This window comes from Entelurus aequoreus, linkage group LG11, assembly GCF_033978785.1.
Source record: "Entelurus aequoreus isolate RoL-2023_Sb linkage group LG11, RoL_Eaeq_v1.1, whole genome shotgun sequence".
In the NCBI taxonomy this organism is placed as follows: Eukaryota; Metazoa; Chordata; class Actinopteri; order Syngnathiformes; family Syngnathidae; genus Entelurus; species Entelurus aequoreus.
Window position 1 is genome coordinate 12,872,638 of NC_084741.1, and position 24,237 is coordinate 12,896,874.

The 24,237-nt window shown below is 37.0% G+C and overlaps 1 protein-coding gene across 1 annotated transcript in view; it reads left to right on the forward strand.

The window, feature by feature from the left end:
* Positions 1–24,237, forward strand: part of LOC133659790 (glutamate receptor ionotropic, NMDA 2D) — a 209,443-nt gene that overhangs the window by 68,282 nt on the left and 116,924 nt on the right. The window contains exon 6 of the mRNA XM_062062527.1: positions 6,652–6,766. Coding sequence (XP_061918511.1) covers positions 6,652–6,766 — 115 coding nt within the window. The remainder of the gene's footprint in view (positions 1–6,651; positions 6,767–24,237) is intronic.

A 24,237-nucleotide genomic window follows, 5' to 3' on the forward strand; every position in this document is an offset into this window, starting at 1 on the left:
CACGATCATCCGTGCGGTCGGCGGCTAGCGTCGGCTAGCGTCGGCTAGCGTCGGCTAGCGTCGGCTAGCGCGTCTGCTATCCAAGTCAAAGTCTTCCTGGTTGTGTTGCTGTAGCCAGCCGCTAATACACCGATCCCACCTACAACTTTCTTCTTTGCAGTCTTCATTGTTCATTAAACAAATTGCAAAAGATTCACCAACACAGATGTCCAGAATACTGTGGAATTTTGAGATGAAAACAGAGCTATTTTGTATTGGATTCAATGGGGTACCGATACTTCTGTTTCACTGGTTACGTCACGCGCATACGTCATCATCCAAACGTTTTCAACCGGAAGTTCAGCGGGAAATTTAAAATGTCACTTTATAAGTTAACCCGGCCGTATTGGCATGTGTTGCAATGTTAAGATGTCATCATTGATATATAAACTATCAGACTGCGTGGTCGCTAGTAGTGGCTTTCAGTAGGCCTTTAAGCGTTAATAGTAAAAAAAATAGAAATTTGGCTTATTTTCAACACTTATTCTTTTTATTTTTTTATTATTATGAATTATTGACCTATTTAAGGTTCCAATTACTTCACATCAAATATTCCACTTTGAAATGTTTTGGGGGAAAATGTTGCATAGTTTGTGTGTTTGCCATATAAATAAGGGTTTTGACATAAAGGGCATAAAGATAAAAACAAAACTTTAAAAAACTTTATAACGACAGACAGACCTGAAGTTGATCTCGAGATTCAAGCGTTAAATGAAAAAATAATAATTTATGACTTATTTCTAACATTTGTATGACTGAGACCCTTCCGGGTACCGGGGACCAAACTTGAAGAAAGCCATAAAGGTTAAAAAACAAAACAACTATATATTGTATTGCAGGGGTCACCAACCTTTTTGAAAGCAAGAGCTACTTCTTGGGTACTGATTAATGCGAAGGGCTACCAGTTAGATACACACTTAAATAAATTGCCAGAAATAGCCAATTTGCTCAATTTACCTTTAACTCTGTGTTGTTATTAATAATTAATGATATTTACACTTAATTGAACGGTTTAAAAGAGGAGAAAACACGAAAAAAAATGACAATTAAATTTTGAAACAACGTTTATCTTCAATTTCGACTCTTTAAAATTCAAAATTAAACAGAAAAAAAGAAGAGAAAAACTAGCTGATTCGAATCTTTTTGAAAAAATTTAAAAAAGATTTTATGGAACATCATTAGTAATTTTTCTTGATTAAGATTAATTTTAGAATTTTGATGACATGTTTTAAATAGGTTAAAATCCAATCTGCACTTTGTTAGAATATATAACAAATTGGACCAAGCTATATTTCTAACAAAGACAAATCATTATTTCTTCTACATTTTCCAGAACAAAAATTTTAAAAGGAATTCAAAAGACTTTGAAATAAGATTTAAATTTGATTCTACAGATTTTCTAGATTTGCCAGAATAGTTTTTTTGAATTTTAATCATAATAAGTTTGAAGAAATATTTCACAAATATTGTTCGTCGAAAAAACAGAAGCTGAAATGAAGAATTAAATTAAAATGAATTCATTATTTTTTACAATAAAAAAAAAAAAATTACTCGAACATTGATTTAAATTGTCAGGAAAGAAGAGGAAGGAATTTAAAAGGTAAAAAGGTATATGTGTTTAAAAATCCTAAAATCCTTTTTAAGGTTGTATTTTTTCTCTAAAATTGTCTTTCTGAAAGTTATAAGAAGCAAAGTAAAAAAAATAATGAATTTATTTAAACAAGTGAAGACCAAGTCTTTAAAATATTTTCTTGGATTTTCAAATTTTATTTGAGTTTTGTCTCTCTTAGAATTAAAAATGTCGTGCAAAGCGAGACCAGCTTGCTAGTAAATAAATAACATTTAAAAAATAGAGGCAGCTCACTGGTAAGTGCTGCTATTTGAGCTATTTTTAGAACAGGCCAGCGGGCTACTCATCTGGTCCTTACGGGCTACCTGGTGCCCGCGGGCACCGCGTTGGTGACCCCTGTTGTATTGGTTTTATAAAAAGGAAAAATATAAAAATGGCCCCCGCATGCTTTGATTTTTCAGTCTGTGGCCCTGAGTAGAAAAAAGTTTGGACACCCCTGGTCTATGCAAAACAGACACCGGTGCTGCGTGTGCTTGGTCACATGACCCGGGCATCTGTAGCGGGCGGAGCGCGCCTCATGAATATTAATCAGGCCGCTGTAATGTATTCCCTCCCTGCCTGTGCAAACACTCAGGTCCGCCGAGTTATCATCGTCCACGCTCCTTTTCCAGGCCAGTCATTTAGAAATATGCCAAACATGAAATAGACACGGCCAGGAGGCAAAGATGTTCCGTCATGAGCTGGTTTGCTGTCACGTTTGCGAGTGGAAAGTCAAATATATGCAGATAGAAACCGCCAGCGTGAAAAAAAATATTTTGAATGAGAATCGAGATTTTCTTATTTATTCAGATTCTAAATCGGTTCATATTTTTCAAGAATTTGAAAAAGGGGGACGCGGCAGGCACCAGACTTTGAAACAACTTGTTCAATTAGGTCCTAACGTTGAATTTATTGTTGAAACAACATGCTTTTTGACCACGTTGGATCAATGACAGCTTCTGACGTTGATTTGACCGTTGAAATTTGGTCATAGCTCCACCAATATTCTACAACACAAATACGACGTTGAAACAACATCCTTCTTGACAACGTTTAATCAATGTTGGGTTCTGACGTTGATTTGACCATTGAAATGTGGTCATTTCCCAACCAATTTTCTACAACACAAATACAACATTGAAACAACATGCTTTTTGATGACGTTGGATCAATGTTTTTGATTGATTGAGACTTTTATTAGTAGGTTGCACAGTGAAGTACATATTCCGTACAATTGACCACTAAATCGTAACACCCGAATACGTTTTTCAACTTGTTTAAGTCGGGGTCCACTGTCAGCTTCTGACGTTGATTTGACCTTTGAATTTTGGTCATAGCGCAACCAATATTCCACAACACAAATACAACGTTGAAACAACATGCTTCTTGACGATGTTTAATCAATGTTGGGTTCTAACGTTGATTTGACCATTGCAATGTGGTCATTTCCCAACAAACAACGTTGATCTAATGTTGGACATCATTGTTGTCTAAATTTACAACATACTTCTTGGCGACGTTTGATCAATGTCAGCTTCTGACCTTGATTTGATCATTGGATTTTGGTCATAGCTCAACCAATATTCTACAACACAAATACAACATTGAAACAACATGCCTCTTGACAACGTTTAATCAATGTTGGGTTCTGACGTTGATTTGACTGTTGAATTGTGGTCTTAACTCAACCAACATTGCACAACACAAATACAACGTTAAAACAACATGCATTCTTGAGGACGTGTAATCAATGTTTGGTTCTGACGTTGATTTGACCATTGGAATTTGGTCATTTTCCAACCAACGTTGATCCAACGTTAGACATCAATGTTGTCTCAATTTACAACATGCCTTTTGACGACATTGGATCAATGTCAGCTTCTGATGTTGATTTGACCATTGACATGTTGTTCATAGCTCCACCAATATTCTACAACACAAATACAACGTTGAAACAACATGCCTCTTGACAACGTTTAATCAATGTTGGGTTGTGACGTTGATTTGACCATTGGAATTTGGTCATTTTCCAACCAACGTTGATCCAACGTTAGACATCAATGTTGTCTCAATTTACAACATGCCTTTTGACGACATTGGATCAATGTCAGCTTCTGATGTTGATTTGACCATTGACATGTTGTTCATAGCTCCACCAATATTCTACAACACAAATACCATGTTGAAACAACATGCCTCTTGACAACGTTTAATCAATGTCAGGTTGTGACGTTGATTTGACCATTGACATTTGGTTATTTCCCAACCAATATTCCACAACACAAATACAACATTGAAACAGCATGCTTTTTGACGACGTTTAATCAATGTCAGCTTCTGACGTTGATTTGACCGTTGAAATTTGGTCATAGCTCTACCAATATTCCACAACACAAATACAACATTGAAACAACATGCTTTTTGATGACGTGTAATCAATGTTGGTTTCTGACGTTGATTTGACCATTGGAATTTGGTCATTTCCCAACCAACAACATTGATTCAACGTTAGACATCAATGTTGTCTGAATTTAGATCATGCCTTTTGACAACGTTTAATCGATGTCAGCTTCTGACGTTGATTTGACCATTGAATTTTTGTCATAGTTCAACCGATATTCCACAACACAAATACAACATTGAAACAACATGCTTCTTGACGACATCTAATCAATGTTGGGTTCTGACGTTGATTTGACCATTGGAATTTGGTCATTTTCCAACCAACAACATTGATTCAACGTTAGACATCAATGTTGTCTCAATTTAGAACATGCCTTTTGACGACGTTTAATCAATATCAGCTTCTGACGTTGATTTGACCGTTGAAATTTGGTCATAGTTCAACCAATATTCCACAACACAAACACAACGTTGAAACAACATGATTCTTGACGACGTTTGATCAATGTCAGCTTCTGACGTTGATTTGACCGTTAAAATTTGGTCATAGTTCAACCAATATTCCACAACACAAACACAACGTTGAAACAACATGCTTATTGACGGCGTTTAATCAATGTTGGGTTCTGACATTGATTTGACCGTTGGAATTTGGTCATTTCCCAACCAAGAATGTTGATCCAATGTTGGACATCAATGTTGTCTCAATTTAGAACATGCCTTTTGATGACGTTTAATCAATGTCAGCTTCTGACGTTTATTTGACCGTTGAATTTTGGTCATAGCTCAACCAATATTCAACAACACAAATACAACGTTGAAACAACATGCTTTTTGACGACGTTTGATCAATGTTAGCTTCTGATGTTGATTTGACCGTTGGATTTTGGTCATAGCTCAACCAATATTCCACAATACAAATACAACGTTGAAACAACATGCTTCTTGACGACGTTTAATCAATGTTGGGTTCTGACGTTGATTTGACCATTGAATTTTGGTCATAGTTCAACCAATATTCCACAACACAAATACAACGTTGGAACAACATGCTTCTTGACAACATTTAATCAATGTTGGGTTCTGACGTTGATTTGACCATTGACATTTGGTCATTTCCCGACCAATATTCCACAACACAAATACAACATTGAAACAACATGCTTCTTGACGACGTTTGATCAATGTCAGCTTCTGACCTTGATTTGACCGTTGGATTTTGGTCATAACTCTACCAATATTCCACAACACAAATACAACGTTGAAACAACATGCCTCTTGACAATGTTTAATCAATGTTGGGTTCTGACGTTGATTCGACCACTGACATTTGGTAATTTCCCAACCAATATTCCACAACACAAATACAACGTTAAAACGACATCCTTCTTGACGACGTGTAATCAATGTTGGGTTCTGACGTTGATTTGACCATTGAAATGTGGTCATTTCCCAACCAACAACGTTGATCCAACATTAGACATCAATTTTGTCTCAGTTTACAACATGCTTTTCGACGACGTTTAATCAATGTCAGCTTCTGACCTTGATTTGACCGTTGAATTTTGGTAATTTCCCAACCAATATTCCACAACACAAATACAACGTTAAAACGACATCCTTCTTGACGACGTGTAATCATTGTTGAGTTCTGACGTTGATTTGACCATTGAAATGTGGTCATTTCCCAACCAACAACGTTGATCCAACGTTAGACATCAATGTTGTCTCAATTTACAACATGTTTTTGACGACGTTTGATCAATGTCAGCTTCTGATTTTGATTTGACCGTTGGATTTTGGTCATAGCTCAAACAATATTCCACAACACAAATACAACGTTGAAACAACATGCTTCTTGACAACGTCTAATCAATGTTGGTTTCTGACGTTGATTTGACTGTTGGATTTTGGTCATAGTTCAACCAATATTCCACAACACAAATACAACGTTGAAACAACATGCTTCTTGACAACGTGTAATCAATGTTGGTTTCTGACGTTGATTTGACCGTTGAAATTTGGTCATTTCCCAACCAAGAACGTTGATCCAACGTTAGACATCAATGTTGTCTCAATTTACAACATCCTTTTTGACGACGTTTGATCAATGTCAGCTTCTGACGTTGATTTGACCGTTGGATTTTGGTCATAGCTCAAAGAATATTCCACAACACAAATACAACGTTGAAACAACATGCTTTTTGACGACGTTAAATCAACGTTGGGTTCTGACGTTGATTTGACCATTGAAATTTGGTCATTTCCCACCCAACACAACATTAGACATCAATGTTGTCTCAATTTACAACATGCTTTTTGACGACGTTTGATCAGTGTCAGCTTCTGACGTTGATTTGACCGTTGAATTTTGGCCATAGCTCAACCAATATTCTACAACTCAAACTCTGCTCTCATGAAACGCCTCTTAAATGTATATGACAGTAAAGTAATGCATAACTTACTTTCCCTTGTTAATAATGACATTTATTAAACACCAATTTTGTTAGTAATTCAAGTAAATACAAGTAACTGTAATGTGAGATTTGATGCATTCACTGGACAGTAAAATAGTTTGTAATCTTTCTGTCTCCACGCAGGTACTTCAGCAACATCACGCTCGGGGGCCGAGATTTCTCCTTCGACAGCGACGGCTACCTGGCTAATCCTTTCCTGGACGTCATTTCCTGGACACCCGGGAAAGGGTGGGAAGACGTAAGGACCTGACATCAGTTTGTTGTTGTGATGTTGCACGCACGGCCAATAATGTTAATGGAAGTGATTTGAACCGTTCCAACGCCTAAATGTTCAGTACATTCAGGACATGCTAGCGTGCTAACTATTAGCCTACTAAAATTGTGGCTGGTGGTGAGTTGGCTCCGATGGTGGGGGAGGATGCCGGACAGACCTGGCAGGCCCAAACGCATTGTGAGGGTATGCTGTCTCCTGTCAGAGAGAGTTTCAATTACCACCTCCAGAGGAACTTTGAACATGTCATGAGGGAGGCACTGGATATTGAGTCCGAGTGGACCATGTTCTGTGCCTCTATTGTCGAGGCGGCTGATTGGAGCTGTGGCCGCAAGGTGATTGGTGCCTGTTGTGGCGGAAATCCTAGAACCATCGGTCAAGCTGAAGAAAGAGTCCTTTTGGCTCATAGGACTCCAGAGGCAGCTGACAGATACCGACAGGCACAGCGGTGTGCGGCTTCGGCGGTCGCGGAGGCAAAAACTCGGACATGGGAGGATTTCGGGGAAGCCATGGAAAACAACCTCCAGCTATTCTGGACCACCATCTGCCGCCTCAGGAAGGGGAAGCAGTGCACTATCAACACCGTGCATGGTGAGGATGTTGTGCTGCTGACCACGACCGCGGCTGTTGTGGATCGGTGGAGGGAATACTTCGAAGACCTCTTCAATCCCACCAACACGTCTTCCTATGAGGAAGCAGTGCCTGGGGCATCTGTAGTGGGCTCTCTTGTTTCTGGGGCTGAGGTTGCCGAGTTAGTTAAAAAGCTCCTCGGTGGCAAGGTCCCGGGGGTGGATGAGATCCGTCAGTAGTTCCTTAAGGCTCTGGATGCTGTGGGACTGTCTTGGTTGACAAGACTCTGTAACATCGCTAGGACATCAGAGGCGGTACCTCTGGATTGGCAGACCAGGGTGGTGGTTCCTCTCTTTAAGAAGGTGAACTGGAGGGTGTGTTCCAACTATGGTGGATCACACTCCTTAGCCTTCCTGGTAAGGTCTATTCAGGTAACTGGAGAGGAGGCTATGCCGGATAGTCGAACCTCGGATTCAGGAAGAACAGTGTGGTTTTCATCCTGTTTGTGGAACGGTAGACCAGCTCTATACTCTCGGCAGAGTCCTAGAGGGTGCATGGGATTTTGCCCAACCAGTCTACATGTGCTTTGTGGACTTGGAGAAGGCATTCGACCATGTCCCCCGGGAAGTCCTGTCGAAAGTGCTCAGAGAGTATGGGGTATCGGACTGTCTGATTAGGGCGGTCCGCTCCCTGTATGATCAGTGTCAGAGCTTGGTCCGCATTGCCAGCAGTAAGTCGGACCCTTTCCAGTGAGGGTTGGACTCCGTCAAGGCAGCCCTTTGTCACCGATTCTGTTCATAACTTTTATGGACAGAATTTCTAGGTGTAGTCAAGGCGTTGATGGGATCCGGTTTGGTGGCTGCAGGATTAGGTCTCTGCTTTTTGCAGATGACGTGGTCCTGATGGCTTCATCTGGCCAGGATCTTCAGCTCTCACTGGATCGGTTCGCAGCCGAGTGTGAAGCGACTGGGATGAGAATCAGCACCTCCAAGTCAGAGTCCATGGTTCTCGCCCGGAAAAGGGTGGAGTGCCATCTCCGGGTTGAGGAAAAGATCTTGCCCCATGTGGAGGAGTTCAAGTACCTCTGAGTTTTGTTCACGAGTGAGGGAAGAGTGGATTGTGAGATCGACAGGTAGATCAGTGCGGCGTTTTCAGTAATGCGGACGCTGTATCGATCCGTTGTGGTGAAGAAGGAGCTGAGCCGGAAGGCAAAGCTCTCAATTTACCGGTCGATCTATGGTCCCATCCTCACCTATGGTCATGAGCTTTGGGTTATGACTGAAAGGACAAGATCACGGGTACAAGCGGTCGAAATGAGTTTCCTACGCCGGGTGGCGGGTCTCTCCCTTAGAGATAGGGTGAGAAGCTCTGTCATCCGGGGGGAGCTCAAAGTAAAGCCGCTGCTCCTCCACATGGAGAGGAGCCAGATGAGGTGGTTCGGGCATCTGGTCAGGATACCACCCGAACGCCTCCCTAGGGAGGTGTTTAGGGCACGTCCGACCGGCATAAGGCCACGGGGAAGACCCAGGACACGCTGGGAAGACTATGTCCCCCGGTTGGCCGGTGAACGCCTCGGGATCCCCCGGGAGGAGCTGGACGAAGTAGCTGGGGAGAGGGAGGTCTGGGCTTCCCTGCTTAGGCTGCTGCGACCCGACCTCGGATAAGAGGACAAAAATGGATGGATGGACACCTTTTGCTATTTCACTAATGCTAACTGTAAGCATGCCATTGTTAGTATCTTAGCATAGTATTGTTATCATGCTAGATTTTTCAGCAAATTTTGCTCAATTTCTTTTTGTTGCTTGACGCTATCTGGCCAGCATGCTAACTGTTAGCATTTCAGTTCGGCTTTGGCTATTCAGCATTAACACGACATTTCTACTGACATTTTATTTTATAGTTCAATGCAAACAATATATATATTGTACTGGAAGGTGAAAACTACCAAAATCTGTTATTGAGCTTTGACAACATTTATTTCATCCGAACTGTATCTTTTATAACGGACGGATTTGAATGAAAGAAAAAACATCTTTACAAACGACCCAGACCTTGATCACGTGATCGGATCATGAGTTTATGCCCTGCTTGCATCATCCAGATAAAAGTGACGGGTTAAAAGAAAAGACGTGTTCTTCCGGTGCTTTCCAAAAGTGTCAGCGTGCGGAGACGTGAAGCTGACAGCGAGAACAGAGAGAAGGTCACATGGGTTCGCGTGCATGTAAAGTGCAATACTCCTCCGAGCGCCCGAGGCGCGGACAAGATGCCGGATGCACTTTTTGTTGCTGACTCTCCGCATTAAAGCCCGGACTCGAAAATGATGGCCTCGTTTTTTTTTTTGTTTTTTTTTTACACGGCGGAACCTTAAACTCGCTGCTCATAAACATATTTTACAGTAAGAAATATTGCAAATAGTTACAGGGTTAAACTGCTGAGTCAGCTCTTTGAGTACACTTTTTAAAAAAAAAAAAAGTATTTTACCGTACATGTAACAAGTAATTAGCAGATTTTGCGAACTATAGAGCGCACCGGGATACAAGCCGCACCCACAAAATTCGAAAATATAATTTTTCCATGTATAAGTCGCACCGGACTATAAGTCGCAGGTGTATACGTTGTGAAATGACTTATTTACACAGAAATACTCTGTAAATGTTTATTTACACACCTTAATTGTTTCCTCAAGTGTTACGTTAGAAGTTTCACAACCCGACATTTGTCCTGTCCATTCCACCTGTGCGCCCCTTTATGCTAGCGTCAGAGTGGCGTGCTCAAAGCCCTGGTTGCCGTGACCTCTCGTTACGGGTGCTGTCAATGACACAGAATGTAAACGACAGTTTCTAATTCAATAACTTGCAAAATATCGAAACCTGTTTTCCTGGCAATTAAAAACGATAAAAAATGAATTTGACTTAATAATGAATGCAGTGCTAGAGAAATGTAAATAACACAAAAATGGCTACAACAACCATAATGAGACAAATGAAAGTACAGTAGCACAGTAGGCCCAAGTATTCATCAAGCACCACTACAGTGACCAACATTAAAGTGCAGTAGCGTAGTAGGCCCAAGCCATCTTTCAACAAATTGAGAAATATAAATAACGCAAAAATGGCTACCGCAACCATGTTTTCCGGACTGTATCGCGCACCGGTTGTATTAGCCAAACCCGGTAGGTGTTTGAATTGTATTGGCGTGAACAACGTCACGTCCCAAGATGGCGCCAGTATGTGCTAAGGCTTGCCGTCTCTCGCTGTCAGTTTTGCTTGTTTTTGTGCTGTTCGCGTCTTTTGTTGTCCCTGTCAACTCACTGTTTGTGTATGACCGCCAAACGCTGTTGGATCTTTGTCCCTCTCACACGGATATGATCAACTTCGACGTTAGTTTTACGACGTCCCAGTCAGCTTCCTCACCTGGCCGGATTCCTGCCTTCCTTTTTCGCCCTCTGGCTCCTCTCCCCCGGCGAAAGCGTCATCGGCGCCGCGGTAAACGTGGCGGCCAGCTGGTGAAAGTTAGGGCACTCCTGGCCCGGCTTTCCGTGACTTCCCGAAGGAGGTATGGACCGGTACCTGGTTTCTTCCTGCACCCACGTTTGCTGGATCCCGCCGGGTCCTGGATTGTTCCTTTCGTCGGCCTGCAGGGGGAAGCTCGTCCGCCGCGCTCCTGCTGTCCCCGCCCCCGGAGGTGCGGAGTGAATTCCCGCCACCTGCGGGCTCTGTGTCGGGCCCCACCCAGATCAGCACCGGCCTTGGATGCGCCGGCCCCCGTTAAGTTCGGTCTTGTTAACGCAAGATCCTTGACAAACAAAACATTTATCCTGAAGGATTTATTCGTCTCCCGCGGACTGGACTTCCTCTGTGTGACGGAGACTTGGCTGAGAACTGGTGAGTTCGCTCCTCTAAATGAACTTTTATCACCGGAGTGCTCGTATTTTAATTCTCCGCGGTCGTCTGGCCGAAAAGGAGGAGGATTAGCAGTCGTTTTTAAAAATGACTTTAAATGCCGTCAGATCCGCCTGCAATCCTCCTTTTCAAGCTTCGAACTATGCATGTTTGAGCTGGGTCTTTCTGATGTCGTCCTGTGTGCTGTAGTTTATCGACCACCCAAGTACCACAAAGACTTCATAAATGACTTTTCTGAATTTCTGGCCGAAATTCTGCCCAAATATGATCGTGTTCTTATTGTTGGTGACTTTAATATTCACACCTGCTGCCCAGACGAACCTCTATCCAGGAGCTTCCTGAATGTCATTGACTCTTTTAATTTTATACAGTCTGTATCTGGTTCCACACATGAACGTGGGCATACACTAGATCTCGTATTGTCTCATGGTTTTAATGTTGACAATGTCGTTGTTGGTGATGCTGTGTTTTCTGATCACAGTCCTGTTATGTTTAATTTAAGTTTGGACCCTGATGTGAAACCACTTGCCGTGCGTCATGGGCGTGTTATTAGGTCTGACACCGCAGCCACCTTCTCCCCTTTATTCACTGTCTCCATGCAGAGTATATCACACTCTGCAGACACTGAACAATTGATGTGCTCTTTTCTTTCTACATGTTCTGAGGTTCTGGATAGTATAGCGCCCCTCAAAGCTATACGTCCAAAGCCAAAACAGGAGCCTTGGCTCAATGAAACCACACGCACAGCTCGGCGTGAGTGGCGAAGGGCGGAGCGCAAGTGGAAAGGGGATCACTTGGAGGTTTCTTATCAAATTTTAAAAGAAAACTGTCAGAACTATCAAAGTGTGGTTAAAGCTGAAAAAACAAAATATCTGTCAGACTTAATTTTAAATAGTATCAGCAAGCCACGTGTTCTTTTTAATACTATTAGTTATGTTCTTAATCCGAATCCAGCCACTTTACTGGAGATGACAAGTGAAACTTGTGAAAAATTTCTCTCCTTTTTTAACGATAAGGTTGCTTTTATTCGGGCAAATCTTTCTCGCTCTCCATTGAGTTTTAATGTGGCCACTCAGTGCTTGGCTGTGTTTAGTCACTTTGAGCCTGTGTCCATGCCTGAGCTTACAGGAATAGTCCACAAACTGAAACCCTCGTCCTGTCCCACAGACCCAGTACCCCCTCGCTTTTTTAAAGAAATCTGGGGCACTATTGACTTGTCTGTTAGGGACATCATCAACAGCAGCTTGATTTCTGGCTGGGTCCCCTCTTTTTGTAAAAGAGCTGTTGTCGAGCCTTTGATTAAAAAAACAGGTCTAGATCCGACATGTTTGTCAAATTATCGGCCCATTTCCAAATTACCTTTTGTGTCAAAAATTCTGGAGAAATGTGTTTTAGCGCAGCTGCAGCCTTTTTTTAGATGAAAATAGCACTTTAGATCCATTTCAGTCTGGATACAAGGCTTTGCACAGTACTGAATCTGCACTTTTAAAGGTTTTTAATGACTTGCTTTTAATGTCTGATTCTGGTAGCTCTGCCATTTTAGTGCTTTTAGATCTTACAGCTGCCTTTGACACAGTCGACCACACAATTCTTTTAGACCGCCTGAGAGACTGTGTGGGTGTCAGGGGGACTGCATTAGAGTGGTTCAGATCCTACCTGTCAGAGAGGTCCTTCTCTGTCAGGCTGGGGGACGCCACCTCTTCTTCTGCTCCGCTTTACTGTGGTGTCCCCCAGGGATCCATTCTAGGCCCCATCCTGTTTTCCTTGTACATTCTCCCTCTTGGAGAGATTTTTAAGAAACATGGAGTGTCTTATCACTTTTATGCAGATGACTGCCAAATGTATATGCCAATTTCAAAAAGCCACGGCCCCCTGACACCCCTTCTCAACTGTCTATGTGATGTCAAGGCTTGGTTAGCCCAGAATTTTTTAATAATGAATGAGGGAAAAACGGAAATTTCAGTTTTTGGTCCAGCCCTCACTGACTTGGGACCATTGCAAAATCATGTGCGTCCCAAAGTCACCAGCCTTGGCGTCACTATAGACAGCGATTTTAAATTTGACAAACAAGTCAATGGCGTTTTAAAATCGTGTTTTTATCATCTTCGTCTTTTAGCAAAGGTAAAACCATTTTTATCTTTTAACCTTTTTGAACAAGTCGTGCATGCTTTTATTTCAAGTCGCCTAGACTACTGCAATGCACTCTATGCTGGCATTAGCCAAAAAACTCTCTCCCGGTTGCAGTTAGTCCAGAACGCGGCAGCACGACTTTTAACAGGGGCCAGGAAACGTGAGCATATAACCCCAATTCTTCGGAGTTTGCACTGGCTCCCTGTTCATTTTAGAATTGATTTTAAATCCTTGCTGTTTGTTTTTAAAGCTTTACATGGACTGGCACCTCAGTATATCTCGGACCTCATCCAAATTTACACTCCTGCGCGCGCTCTGAGGTCCGAGAGCCAGCTCCAGCTCGTGGTGCCCAGGACGAGACTTAAAACCAGGGGAGACAGGGCCTTCTCTGTGGTCGGCCCTAAACTCTGGAACACTCTGCCCCTCCATGTTCAAACTGCTCCCACAGTGGAGTGTTTTAAGTCTCGTCTAAAGACCCACTTTTATTCTTTGGCTTTTAACACTACGTGAGTTGTGTGGTCTTCTGTCCTCTGTTGTCCTGTGTGGTTAGGGTTAGGGTTATAAATTTTGATGTCTATTTTACTGTTTTAATTGGTTTCACCCTTTAAAATCGTTTTTAATCATATTTATTTTTTATATTGTCTCTGTATTGGTTTTCTATTCATTTATTCTTTGTTTTTATTCAGTCATTGGTGTAGCATAATATTGTTTTTAATATTGTTTTTAATATAGTTTTTAATATTGTTTTTAATATTGTTTTTAACATGGCTGTGCAGCACTTTGGAAACATTCTTGTTGTGTAAATGTGCTATATAAATAAAGTGGATTGGATTGGATTGGATTGGTACATTTTTAAAAGAAAAACAAAAACAGTTTCCATATATAAGTCGCAGATATGTGGGCTCTGTACCGAGGATGTCGTTGTGGCTTGTACAGCCCTTTGAGACACTTGTGATTTAGGGCTATATAAATAAACATTGATTGATTGATTGATTGAGGTATAAACGTTGTGAAATTAGTTATTTACACAGAAATATTCTGTAAATGTTTATTTACATACCTTAATTGTTTCCAAACGGTGTCTGTAACACGGCAGTAAAACGGCCGATCAAACAAAACAGAAATCGTGGTCATGGACCTGCTAGTTGGGCAAGCTAGCTCTCCAGCCAGCTAAACAGACTCAATAACTCCGCGGTGACGTTTTGGTGAATTTACTGAGGAATTTGTAAAACTGAAACAATACTAAAATGATGCCATTGTAAGTGTTGCGTTGACCAGATGTTCCTCCAGGGAATTTAAGTTTCTGGTCACTCCCAAGTTCTTTCTATGGCACATAAGCTGAAGTTTAAATTGATCACCAGGCAGTATTTGGTATTTTGTGGTTTATTCTCAAAGCTTTGAAAACAAACGTGAGACCAATCCAGTACAGAAGCGTTCCCTAGCCCAGCCAAGATCGATCTCCCCCCCAAACCCACGGAAGTGCTGTGTTCTTCCCTCTGTCCCTCGCTCCCACCTTCGTTGTTTTGGCTACTCCCTGAGTTATCTCTACTCCCTGCATTCCAATGCTTCAAGGCCGACACACATTACTTTGCAGACTAGAAAGAAGGAAGAATACCAGCTATTTTGTAATATGACTATGGAAGTAAAGAAGTAACACTTAAATATGGATATATGTAAAAAAATCTCCTTCCGTCATAAGTCAATAACATTAACACAGACACTCGTAAACATGTTAGCATATTAGCTAATGCAATCACATTACAATAGCACGTACAAATATGCATGAAAACACTCCTGCAGACATCACACATGGGACGCTTTAGTAAGTAAGAATTGTTTTAGTTATATTGTAAAAATTACAAACCGTTGCTTGGAGTGATAAATAAAGAATTCCTACGAGTTGAAATGCTACGGACGGCTAAAAGGCGGAGCAGCACTTCTATTCCCCGGTTTTGAAGCACTATGTAGAAGGACACTGGAGCACCCGCAGTGAGAAAATGAGTCCAAAAGATGGCGCCATATCACAAACAATAAAACACTTTACCAGTGTATTGCTTGTTTGTTTTTTTCGAAAACATTTTGGATTATGCAGTTAGCAAAGAAAGAAATACATAAATTAGTCGCTACGTCTTATAATGTTTATAAATAAATATAAATGTTTATTTACATATCTTAATTGTTGTGAAATTAGTTATTTACACATAAATATTCTGTAAATGTTTATTTATATACCTTAATTGTTTCCAAAACAGTGTCTGTAACACGGCAGTAAAACGGCCGATCAAACAAAACAGAAGTCATGGTCATGGACAGACTAGCTGCACAAGCTAGCTCTCCAATCAGCTCAACGGACTCAATAACTTTGCAGTGACGTTTTGGTGAATTTACTGAGGAATGTGTAAAACTGAAACAATACTAAAAGGGATGCCATTGTAAGTTAATAACACTAACACAGACACTCGTAAACATGTTAGCATATTAGCTAATGCAATCACATTGCAATAGCACGTACAAATATGCATGAAAACGCTCCTGCAGACATCACACCTGGGACGCTTTAGTAAGTACGAATTGTTTTAGTTATATTGTAAAAGTTACAAACCGTTACTTGGAGTGATAAATAAATAATTCCTACGAGTAGAAATTCTACGCACAGCTAGAAGACAGAGCGGCACTTCTATTCCCCGGTTTTGAAGCACTATGTAGAAGGACACTGCAGCACCCACAGTGAGAAAATGAGTCCAAAAGATGGCGCCATATCACAAACAATAAAACACTTTACCAGTGTATTGCTTGTTTGTTTTTTTCGAAAACATTTTGGATTATGCAGTTAGCAAAGAAAGAAATACATAAATTAGTCGCTACGTCTTATGTTTATAAATAAATATAAATGTTTATTTACATATCTTAATTGTTGTGAAATTAGTTATTTACACAGAAATATTCTGTAAATGTTTATTTATATACCTTAATTGTTTCCAAAACAGTGTCTGTAACACGGCAGTAAAACGGCCGATCAAACAAAACAGAAGTCATGGTCATGGACAGACTAACTGCACAAGCTAGCTCTCCAATCAGCTCAACGGACTCAATAACTTTGCAGTGACGTTTTGGTGAATTTACTGAGGAATTTGTAAAACTGAAACAATACTAAAAGGGATGCCATTGTAAGTTTATAACACTAACACAGACACTCATAAACATGTTAGCATATTAGCTAATGCAATCACATTACAATAGCACGTACACATATGCATGAAAACGCTCCTGCAGACATCACACATGGGACGCTTTAGTAAGTACGAATTGTTTTAGTTATATTGTAAAAATTACAAACCGTTGCTTGGAGTGATAAATAAAGAATACCTATGAGAAGAAATGCTACGGACGGCTAAAAGACTGAGCGGCAATTCTATTCCCCGGTTTTGAAGCACTATGTAGGACACTGCAGCACCCGCAGTGAGAAAATGAGTCCAAAAGATGGCGCCATATCACAAACAATAAAACGCTTTACCAGTGTATTGCTTGTTTGTTTTTTTTGAAAAATTTTTGGATTATGCAGTTAGCAAAGAACAAAATACATAAATTAGTCGCTACGTCTTATAATGTTTATAAATACATATAAATGTTAATTGTTTCCAAAACAGTGTTTTTAACACGGCAGTAAAACGGCCGATCAAACAAAACAGAAGTCATGGTCATGGACCCAATAAGCTAAACAGACTCAATAACTCTGTGGTGACCTTTTTCTCCTTAGTCCTCCAAAGTTGGACTGACATCAGAGAGAATACTACAAAAAAACAATCAAACATAAATAATTACACGGGCGTGCACGAGTGCCGACCAATCAGCGAGTATTACAGATAACGGCCGTGATCAAAGCGGCCGCGCACGAGTCGGTTTGACTGGAATCGATGAGAAATAAATTGTCATGAGCGTGCGGGGTCGATCGATGGCGTCTGATCGTCGCCCGCCGTTTTCTCGCCGTCGCCTCGGTTTTCAAAAGTAGGTCAACTTGTGTCTCCTTAAGATTTCATCACACGCGCTCTAATAATCGCCAGTAAAAAAAATGCGTCGGACAAAACGTTCAACGGTAACCGAGCCAAACCGGAAGAGATCGCCCGGTCAGTGGGCGTGGCATGCCGACAGCCAATCAGGTGACGGTCTCAACTATCCAGTTCGGTTTTCGTTTTGAGTGAAAACAAAGAAAGGTAAAAGAGGAAAGGTCCCCTGGACATGGCGTAGTCAGACCGGGTTAAGGAAAACGGTTCTAATTGGGGCCAGGTCAGCTCGTTTGACCACGATTAATCACGATTAATCACGATTAATCACGATTAATCAAAATGCAAACGTGCGATGAGTCCGACTGAAATGCGATCGCACTCGTTTTGATGCACCGGGGGGCGTGGCTCATGCGGTAGAGCCGCCACGCTGAAAGTTGTTCTAGTCTAGAAAGCTGCCGCAGCAAATCGACAAGTTGTTATTTTTAATACTACAGAGCGAGTTTTGACGGTTGGTATTATATCTTCTTTTTTGGTTACTTTTAATAGAAGTTAGGGCCTCCAAAAGCATATAAATACGGAGCCCCTAAAGGGACATGGGGGAAAAAAACTAATTATAATTTTTTTTTTTTTTTTTTTTTTTTAGACAGATACATGTCTAAAAAAAAAAAAATAAAATAAATAAATAAATAAATAAATAATTTAAAACAATTTTATTTATTTTTTATAATTTTATAAAAAGTTTATGACATGTTATAATAAATGATAAATGGGTTATACTTGTATAGCGCTTTTCTACCTTCAAGGTACTCAAAGCACTTTGACAGTATCCTCGTATTGTTGCAGTGGCTGCTGGTACAACGATAACGAGGGGCTGTCTGCAGCATGCACTTTTGCGGTTCCCATAAATGTTTCACACGCTAAAAAATTTTTTACAAACTCAAACGTTTCAATAACTAAAATCAATTGTTTCAGAAACAAAACAAACTGTTTCACAACTCAAAAATGTTTCACAAAATAAATAAAAATTGTATCACAAACTAAAAAAACATTTTACACAAACTAAACATTTTTTCACAAACTAAAAAAAATTATTTTACAAACTCAAAAATGTTTCACAAACTCAAAAAAATGTTTCACAGACTAAAACAAAAAAAATGGTTTCACAAATCAAAAAAATGTTTCAATAACAAAAAAAAAATATTCAGAAACTCAATTCAAATTAAAAAATTTCACAACTCCAACATTTTTCATAAAATAAAAAAATCTATCACAAACTAAAAAAAATTGATTCACAAACTCAAAAAAAAAGTTTCACAAACCAAAAAATGTATCACAAACTAATTTTTTTTTTTTTCCAAATTCGAAATTGTTTCACAAACTCAAAAAAATGTTTCACAGACTAAAACAAAATATTTCACCTACTAAAAAAATGGTTTCACAAATCAAACAAATGTTTCCATAACTAAAAAATAATGTTTCAGAAACTAAAAAAAAATTTCCCAACGCAAAATTGTATCACAAACTAAAAAAAAATGTTTTACAAACTGAAAACATGATTTCACAAACTCAAAATTGTAGCACAAACTCAAAAAAATATTTCACCTACTAAAATGAGATTGATTCACAAACTCAAAAAAATGTGACACACAAAAAAAAAATGTTTCACAAACTCAAAAAAATGTCTCACACACTAGAACAAATGTTTCACATACAAAAAAAATGGTTTCACAAACTCAAACAAATGTTTCAATAACTAAAACAAATGTGTCATAAACTTTTTTAAAAATTCCCAACGCAAAAATGTATCACAAACTAAAACAAATTGTTTCACAAACTTAAAAAAAAGTTTCACAAACCAAAAAATGTATCACAAACTAAAAAAAAATGTTTCTAAATTTCTAAATTCGAAATTGTTTCACAAACTCAAAAAAATGTTTCACAGACTAAGACAAAATGTTTCACCTACTAAAAAAAAATGGTTTCACAAATCAAACAAATGTTTCACAAATCAAACAAATGTTTCAATAAGTAAAAAAAAATGTTTCCGAAACTTCAAAAAAAAATTCCCAACACAAAAATGTATAACAAACTAAAACAAATTGTTCCACAAACTCAAAAAAAAGTTTCGCAAAGAAAAAAATGTATCACAAACTCAAAATTGTAACACAAACTCAAAAAATATTTCACATACTAAAATAAGATTGATTCACAACCACAAAAAAATGTGACACAAAAAAAAAATGTTTCACAAACTCAAAAAATTGTCTCACACACTGGAACAAATGTTTCACATACAAAAAAAATGGTTTCACAAACTCAAACAAATGTTTCAATAACTAAAAAAAAATGGTGTCAGAAACTAAAAAAAAGTTTCACAACTCAAAAATGTGTCACAAACTAAAAAAAATGGTTCCACAAACTAAAAAAAAATTTTCATTAACAAAAAATTTATCGCAAACTATTTTTTTTTTTTTGCAAACTCAAAAAAGTGTATCACAAACTAAAAACATGATTTCACAAACTCAAAATTGTTTCACAAACTCAAAAAAATATTTAACACACTAAAATAAAATTGATCCACAAACTGAAACAAATGTTTCACACAGCTGAAAAAAATGTTTCACATACTAAAAAATGGTTTCACAAACTCAAAAAATGTTTTCAATAAATGACTTCTGTTTTGTCTGATCATCTGTTTTACGGCCGTGGAATTAATTAAGGTATGCAAATAAACATTGACAGAATATTTCATGTAAATACCTCATTTCACATCTGCGACTTATAGTCAGGTGCGGCTTATACATGGAAAATATGTTTTTCAGAAAACTAAAACAAAAATTTCACAACTCCAACATTTTTCATAAAATAAAAAAATGTATCACAAATTTAAAAAATTGTTTCACAAACTCAAAAAAAAAGTTTCACAAACCAAAAAATGTATCACAAACTAAACATTTTTTTTTCTAAATTTCTAAATTCGAAATTGTTTCACCTACTAAAAAAAAATGGTTCCACAAATCAAACAAATGTTTCAATAACAACAAAAAAATGTTTCAGAAACTAAAAAAAATGTCCTTACGCAAAAATGTATCACAAACTAAAAAAAATGTTTCACAAACTGAAAACATGATTTCACAAACACAAAATTGTAGCACAAACTCAAAAAATATTTCACATACTAAAATAAGATTGATTGACAAACTCAAAAAAATGTGACACAAAAAAAGAAAAAATGTTTCACAAACTCAAAAAATTGTCTCACACACTAGAACAAATGTTTCACACACTCAAAAATGTGTCACAAACTAAAACAAATGTTTCCACAAACTAAAAAAAAAGTTTCACTAACAAAAAATGTATCGCAAACTAAAAAAATGTTTCTACAAACTAAAAACATGATTTCACAAACTCAAAATTGTTTCAAAAACTCAAAAAAATATTTAACACACTAAAATAAAATTGATCCACAAACTGAAACAAATGTTTCACACAGCTGAAAAAAATGTTTCACATACTAAAAAATGGTTTCACAAACTCAAACAAATGTTTCAATAACTGACTTCTGTTTTTTCTGATCAGCCGTTTTACGGCCGTGGAAACAATAAAGGTATGCAAATAAACATTGACAGAATATTTCTGTGTAAATACCTCATTTCAAAACGTATACATCTGCGACTTATAGTCAGGTGCGGCTTATACATGGAAAATATGTTTTTCAGAAAACTAAAACAAAAATTTCACAACTCCAACATTTTTCATAAAATAAAAAAATGTATTACAAACTAAAAAAAATTGTTCCACAAACTCAAAAAAAAGTTTCACAAACCAAAAAATGTATCACAAACTAAACATTTTTTTTCTAAATTTCTAAATTCGAAATTGTTTCACAAACTCAAAAAAATGTTTCACAGACTAAAACAAAATGTTTCACCTACTTAAAAAAAATGGTTTCACAAATCAAACAAATGTTTCAATAACTAAAAAAAAATGTTTCAGAAACTAAAAAAAAATTTCCCTATGCAAAAATGTATCACAAACTAAAAAAAATTGTTCCACAAACTCAAAAAGAAGTTTTACAAAGAAAAAAATGTATCACAAACTAAAAAAAAATGTTTCACAAACTGAAAACATGATATCACAAACTCAAAATTGTAGCACAAACTCAAAAAATATTTCACATACTAAAATAAGATTGATTGACAAACTCAAAAAAATGTGAAACAAAAAAGAAAATATGTTTCACAAACTCAAAAAATTGTCTCACACACTAGAACAAATGTTTCACATACAAAAAATATGGTTTCAAAAACTCAAACGTTTCAATAACTAAAAAAAAATGGTTTCAGAAACTAAAAAAAAGTTTCACAACTCAAAAATGTGTCACACACTAAAAAAAATTGTTCCACAAACTAAAAAAAAAAGTTTCACTAACAAAAAATGTATCGCAAACTAAAAAAATGTTTCACAAACTAAAAACATGATTTCACAAACTCAAAATTGTTTCACAAGCTCAAAAAAATATTTAACACACTAAAATGAAATTGATCCACAAACTGAAACAAATGTTTCACACAGCTGAAAAATAATGTTTCACATACTAAAAAATGGTTTCACAAACTAAAAAAAATGTTTCAATAAATGACTTCTGTTTTGTCTGATCAGCCGTTTTACGGCCGTGGAAACAATTAAGGTATGCAAATAAACATTGACAGAATATTCTGTGTAAATACCTCATTTCACATCTGCGACTTATAGTCAGGTGCGGCTTATACATGGAAAATATGTTTTTCAGAAAACTCAAACAAAAATTTCACAACTCCAACATTTTTCATAAAATAAAAAAATGTATCACAAACTAAAAAAAATTGTTTCACAAACTCAAAAAAAAAGTTTCACAAACCAAAAAATGTATCACAAACTAAACATTTTTTTTTCTAAATTTCTAAATTCGAAATTGTTTCACAAACTCAAAAAAATGTTTCACAGACTAAAACAAAATGTTTCACCTACTAAAAAAAAAATGGTTTCACAAATCAAACAAATGTTTCAATAACTAAAAAAAAATGTTTCAGAAACTAAACAGAAATTTCCCTACGCAAACATGTATCACAAACTAAAAAAAATTGTTCCACAAACTCAAAAAAAAGGTTTACAAAGAAAAAAATGTATCACAAACTAAAAAAAAAATGTATCACAAAGTAAAAAAAAAAGTTTCACAAACTCAAAAAAAAGGTTTACAAAGAAAAAATGTATCACAAACTAAAAAAAAAAATGTTTCACAAACTGAAAACATGATATCACAAACTCAAAATTGTAGCACAAACTCAAAAAATAGTTCACATACTAAAATAAGATTGATTGACAAACTCAAAAAAATGTGACACAAAAAAAGAAAAAATGTTTCACAAACTCAAAAAATTGTCTCACACACTAGAACAAATGTCTCACATACAAAAAATATGGTTTCACAAACTCAAACAAATGTTTTAATAACTAAAAAAAATGGTTTCAGAAACTAAAAAAAAGTTTCACAACTCAAAAATGTGTCACAAACTAAAAAAAATTGTTCCACAAACTAAAAAAAAAGTTTCACTAAGAAAGAATGTATCACAAACTAAAAAAAATGTTTCACAAACTAAAAACATGATTTCAAAAACTCAAAATTGTTTCACAAACTCAAAAAAATATTTAACACACTAAAATAAAATGTATCCACAAACTGAAAAAAATGTTTCACATACTAAAAAATGGTTTCACAAACTCAAACAAATGTTTCAATAACTGACTTCCGTTTTGTCTGATCAGTCGTTTTACGGCCGTGGAAACAATGAAGGTATGCAAATAAACATTGACAGAAAATTTCTGTGTATACACCTCATTTCACATCTGCGACTTATAATCATGGAAAATATGTTTTTCAGAAAACTGAAACAAAAATTTCACAACTCCAACATTTTTCATAAAATAAAAAATATGTATTACAAACTCAAAAAAATTGTTTCACAAACTCAAAAAAAAAAGTTTCACAAACCAAAAAATGTATCACAAAATAAACTTTTTTTTTTTTTAATTTCGAAATTCGAAATTGTTTCACAAACTCAAAAAAATGTTTCACAGACTAAAACAAAATGTTTCACCTACTAAAAAAAATGGTTTCACAAATCTAACAAATGTTTCAATAACTAAAAAAAATGTTTCAGAAACTAAAAAAAAATTTCCCAACGCAAAAATGTATCACAAACTAAAAAAAATGGTTCCACAAACACACAAAAAAAGTTTCACAAAGAAAAAAAAGTATCACAAACTAAAAAAAAATGTTTCACAAACTGAAAACATGATTTCACAAACTCAAAATTGTAGTACATACTCAAAAAAATATTTCACCTACTAAAATAAGATTGATTCACAAACTCAAAAAAATGTGACACACAAAAAAAAAAAAAAGTTTCACAAACTCAAAAAAATGTCTCACACACTAGAACAAATGTTTCACATACGAAAAATATGGTTTCACAAACTCAAACAAATGTTTCAATAACTAAAACAAATGTGTCAGAAACTTTAAATAAAATTCCCAACGCAAAAATGTATCACAAACTAAAACAAATTGTTTCACAAACTTAAAAAAAAAAATTCACAAACCAAAAAATGTATCACAAACTAAAAAAAAATATTTCTAAATTTCTAAATTCAAAATTGTTTCACAAACTCAAAACAATGTTTCACAGACTAAAACAAAATGTTTCACCTACTAAAAAAAAAATGTTTCACAAATCAAACAAATGTTTCACAAATCAAACAAATGTTTCAATAACTAAAAAAAAGTTTCAGA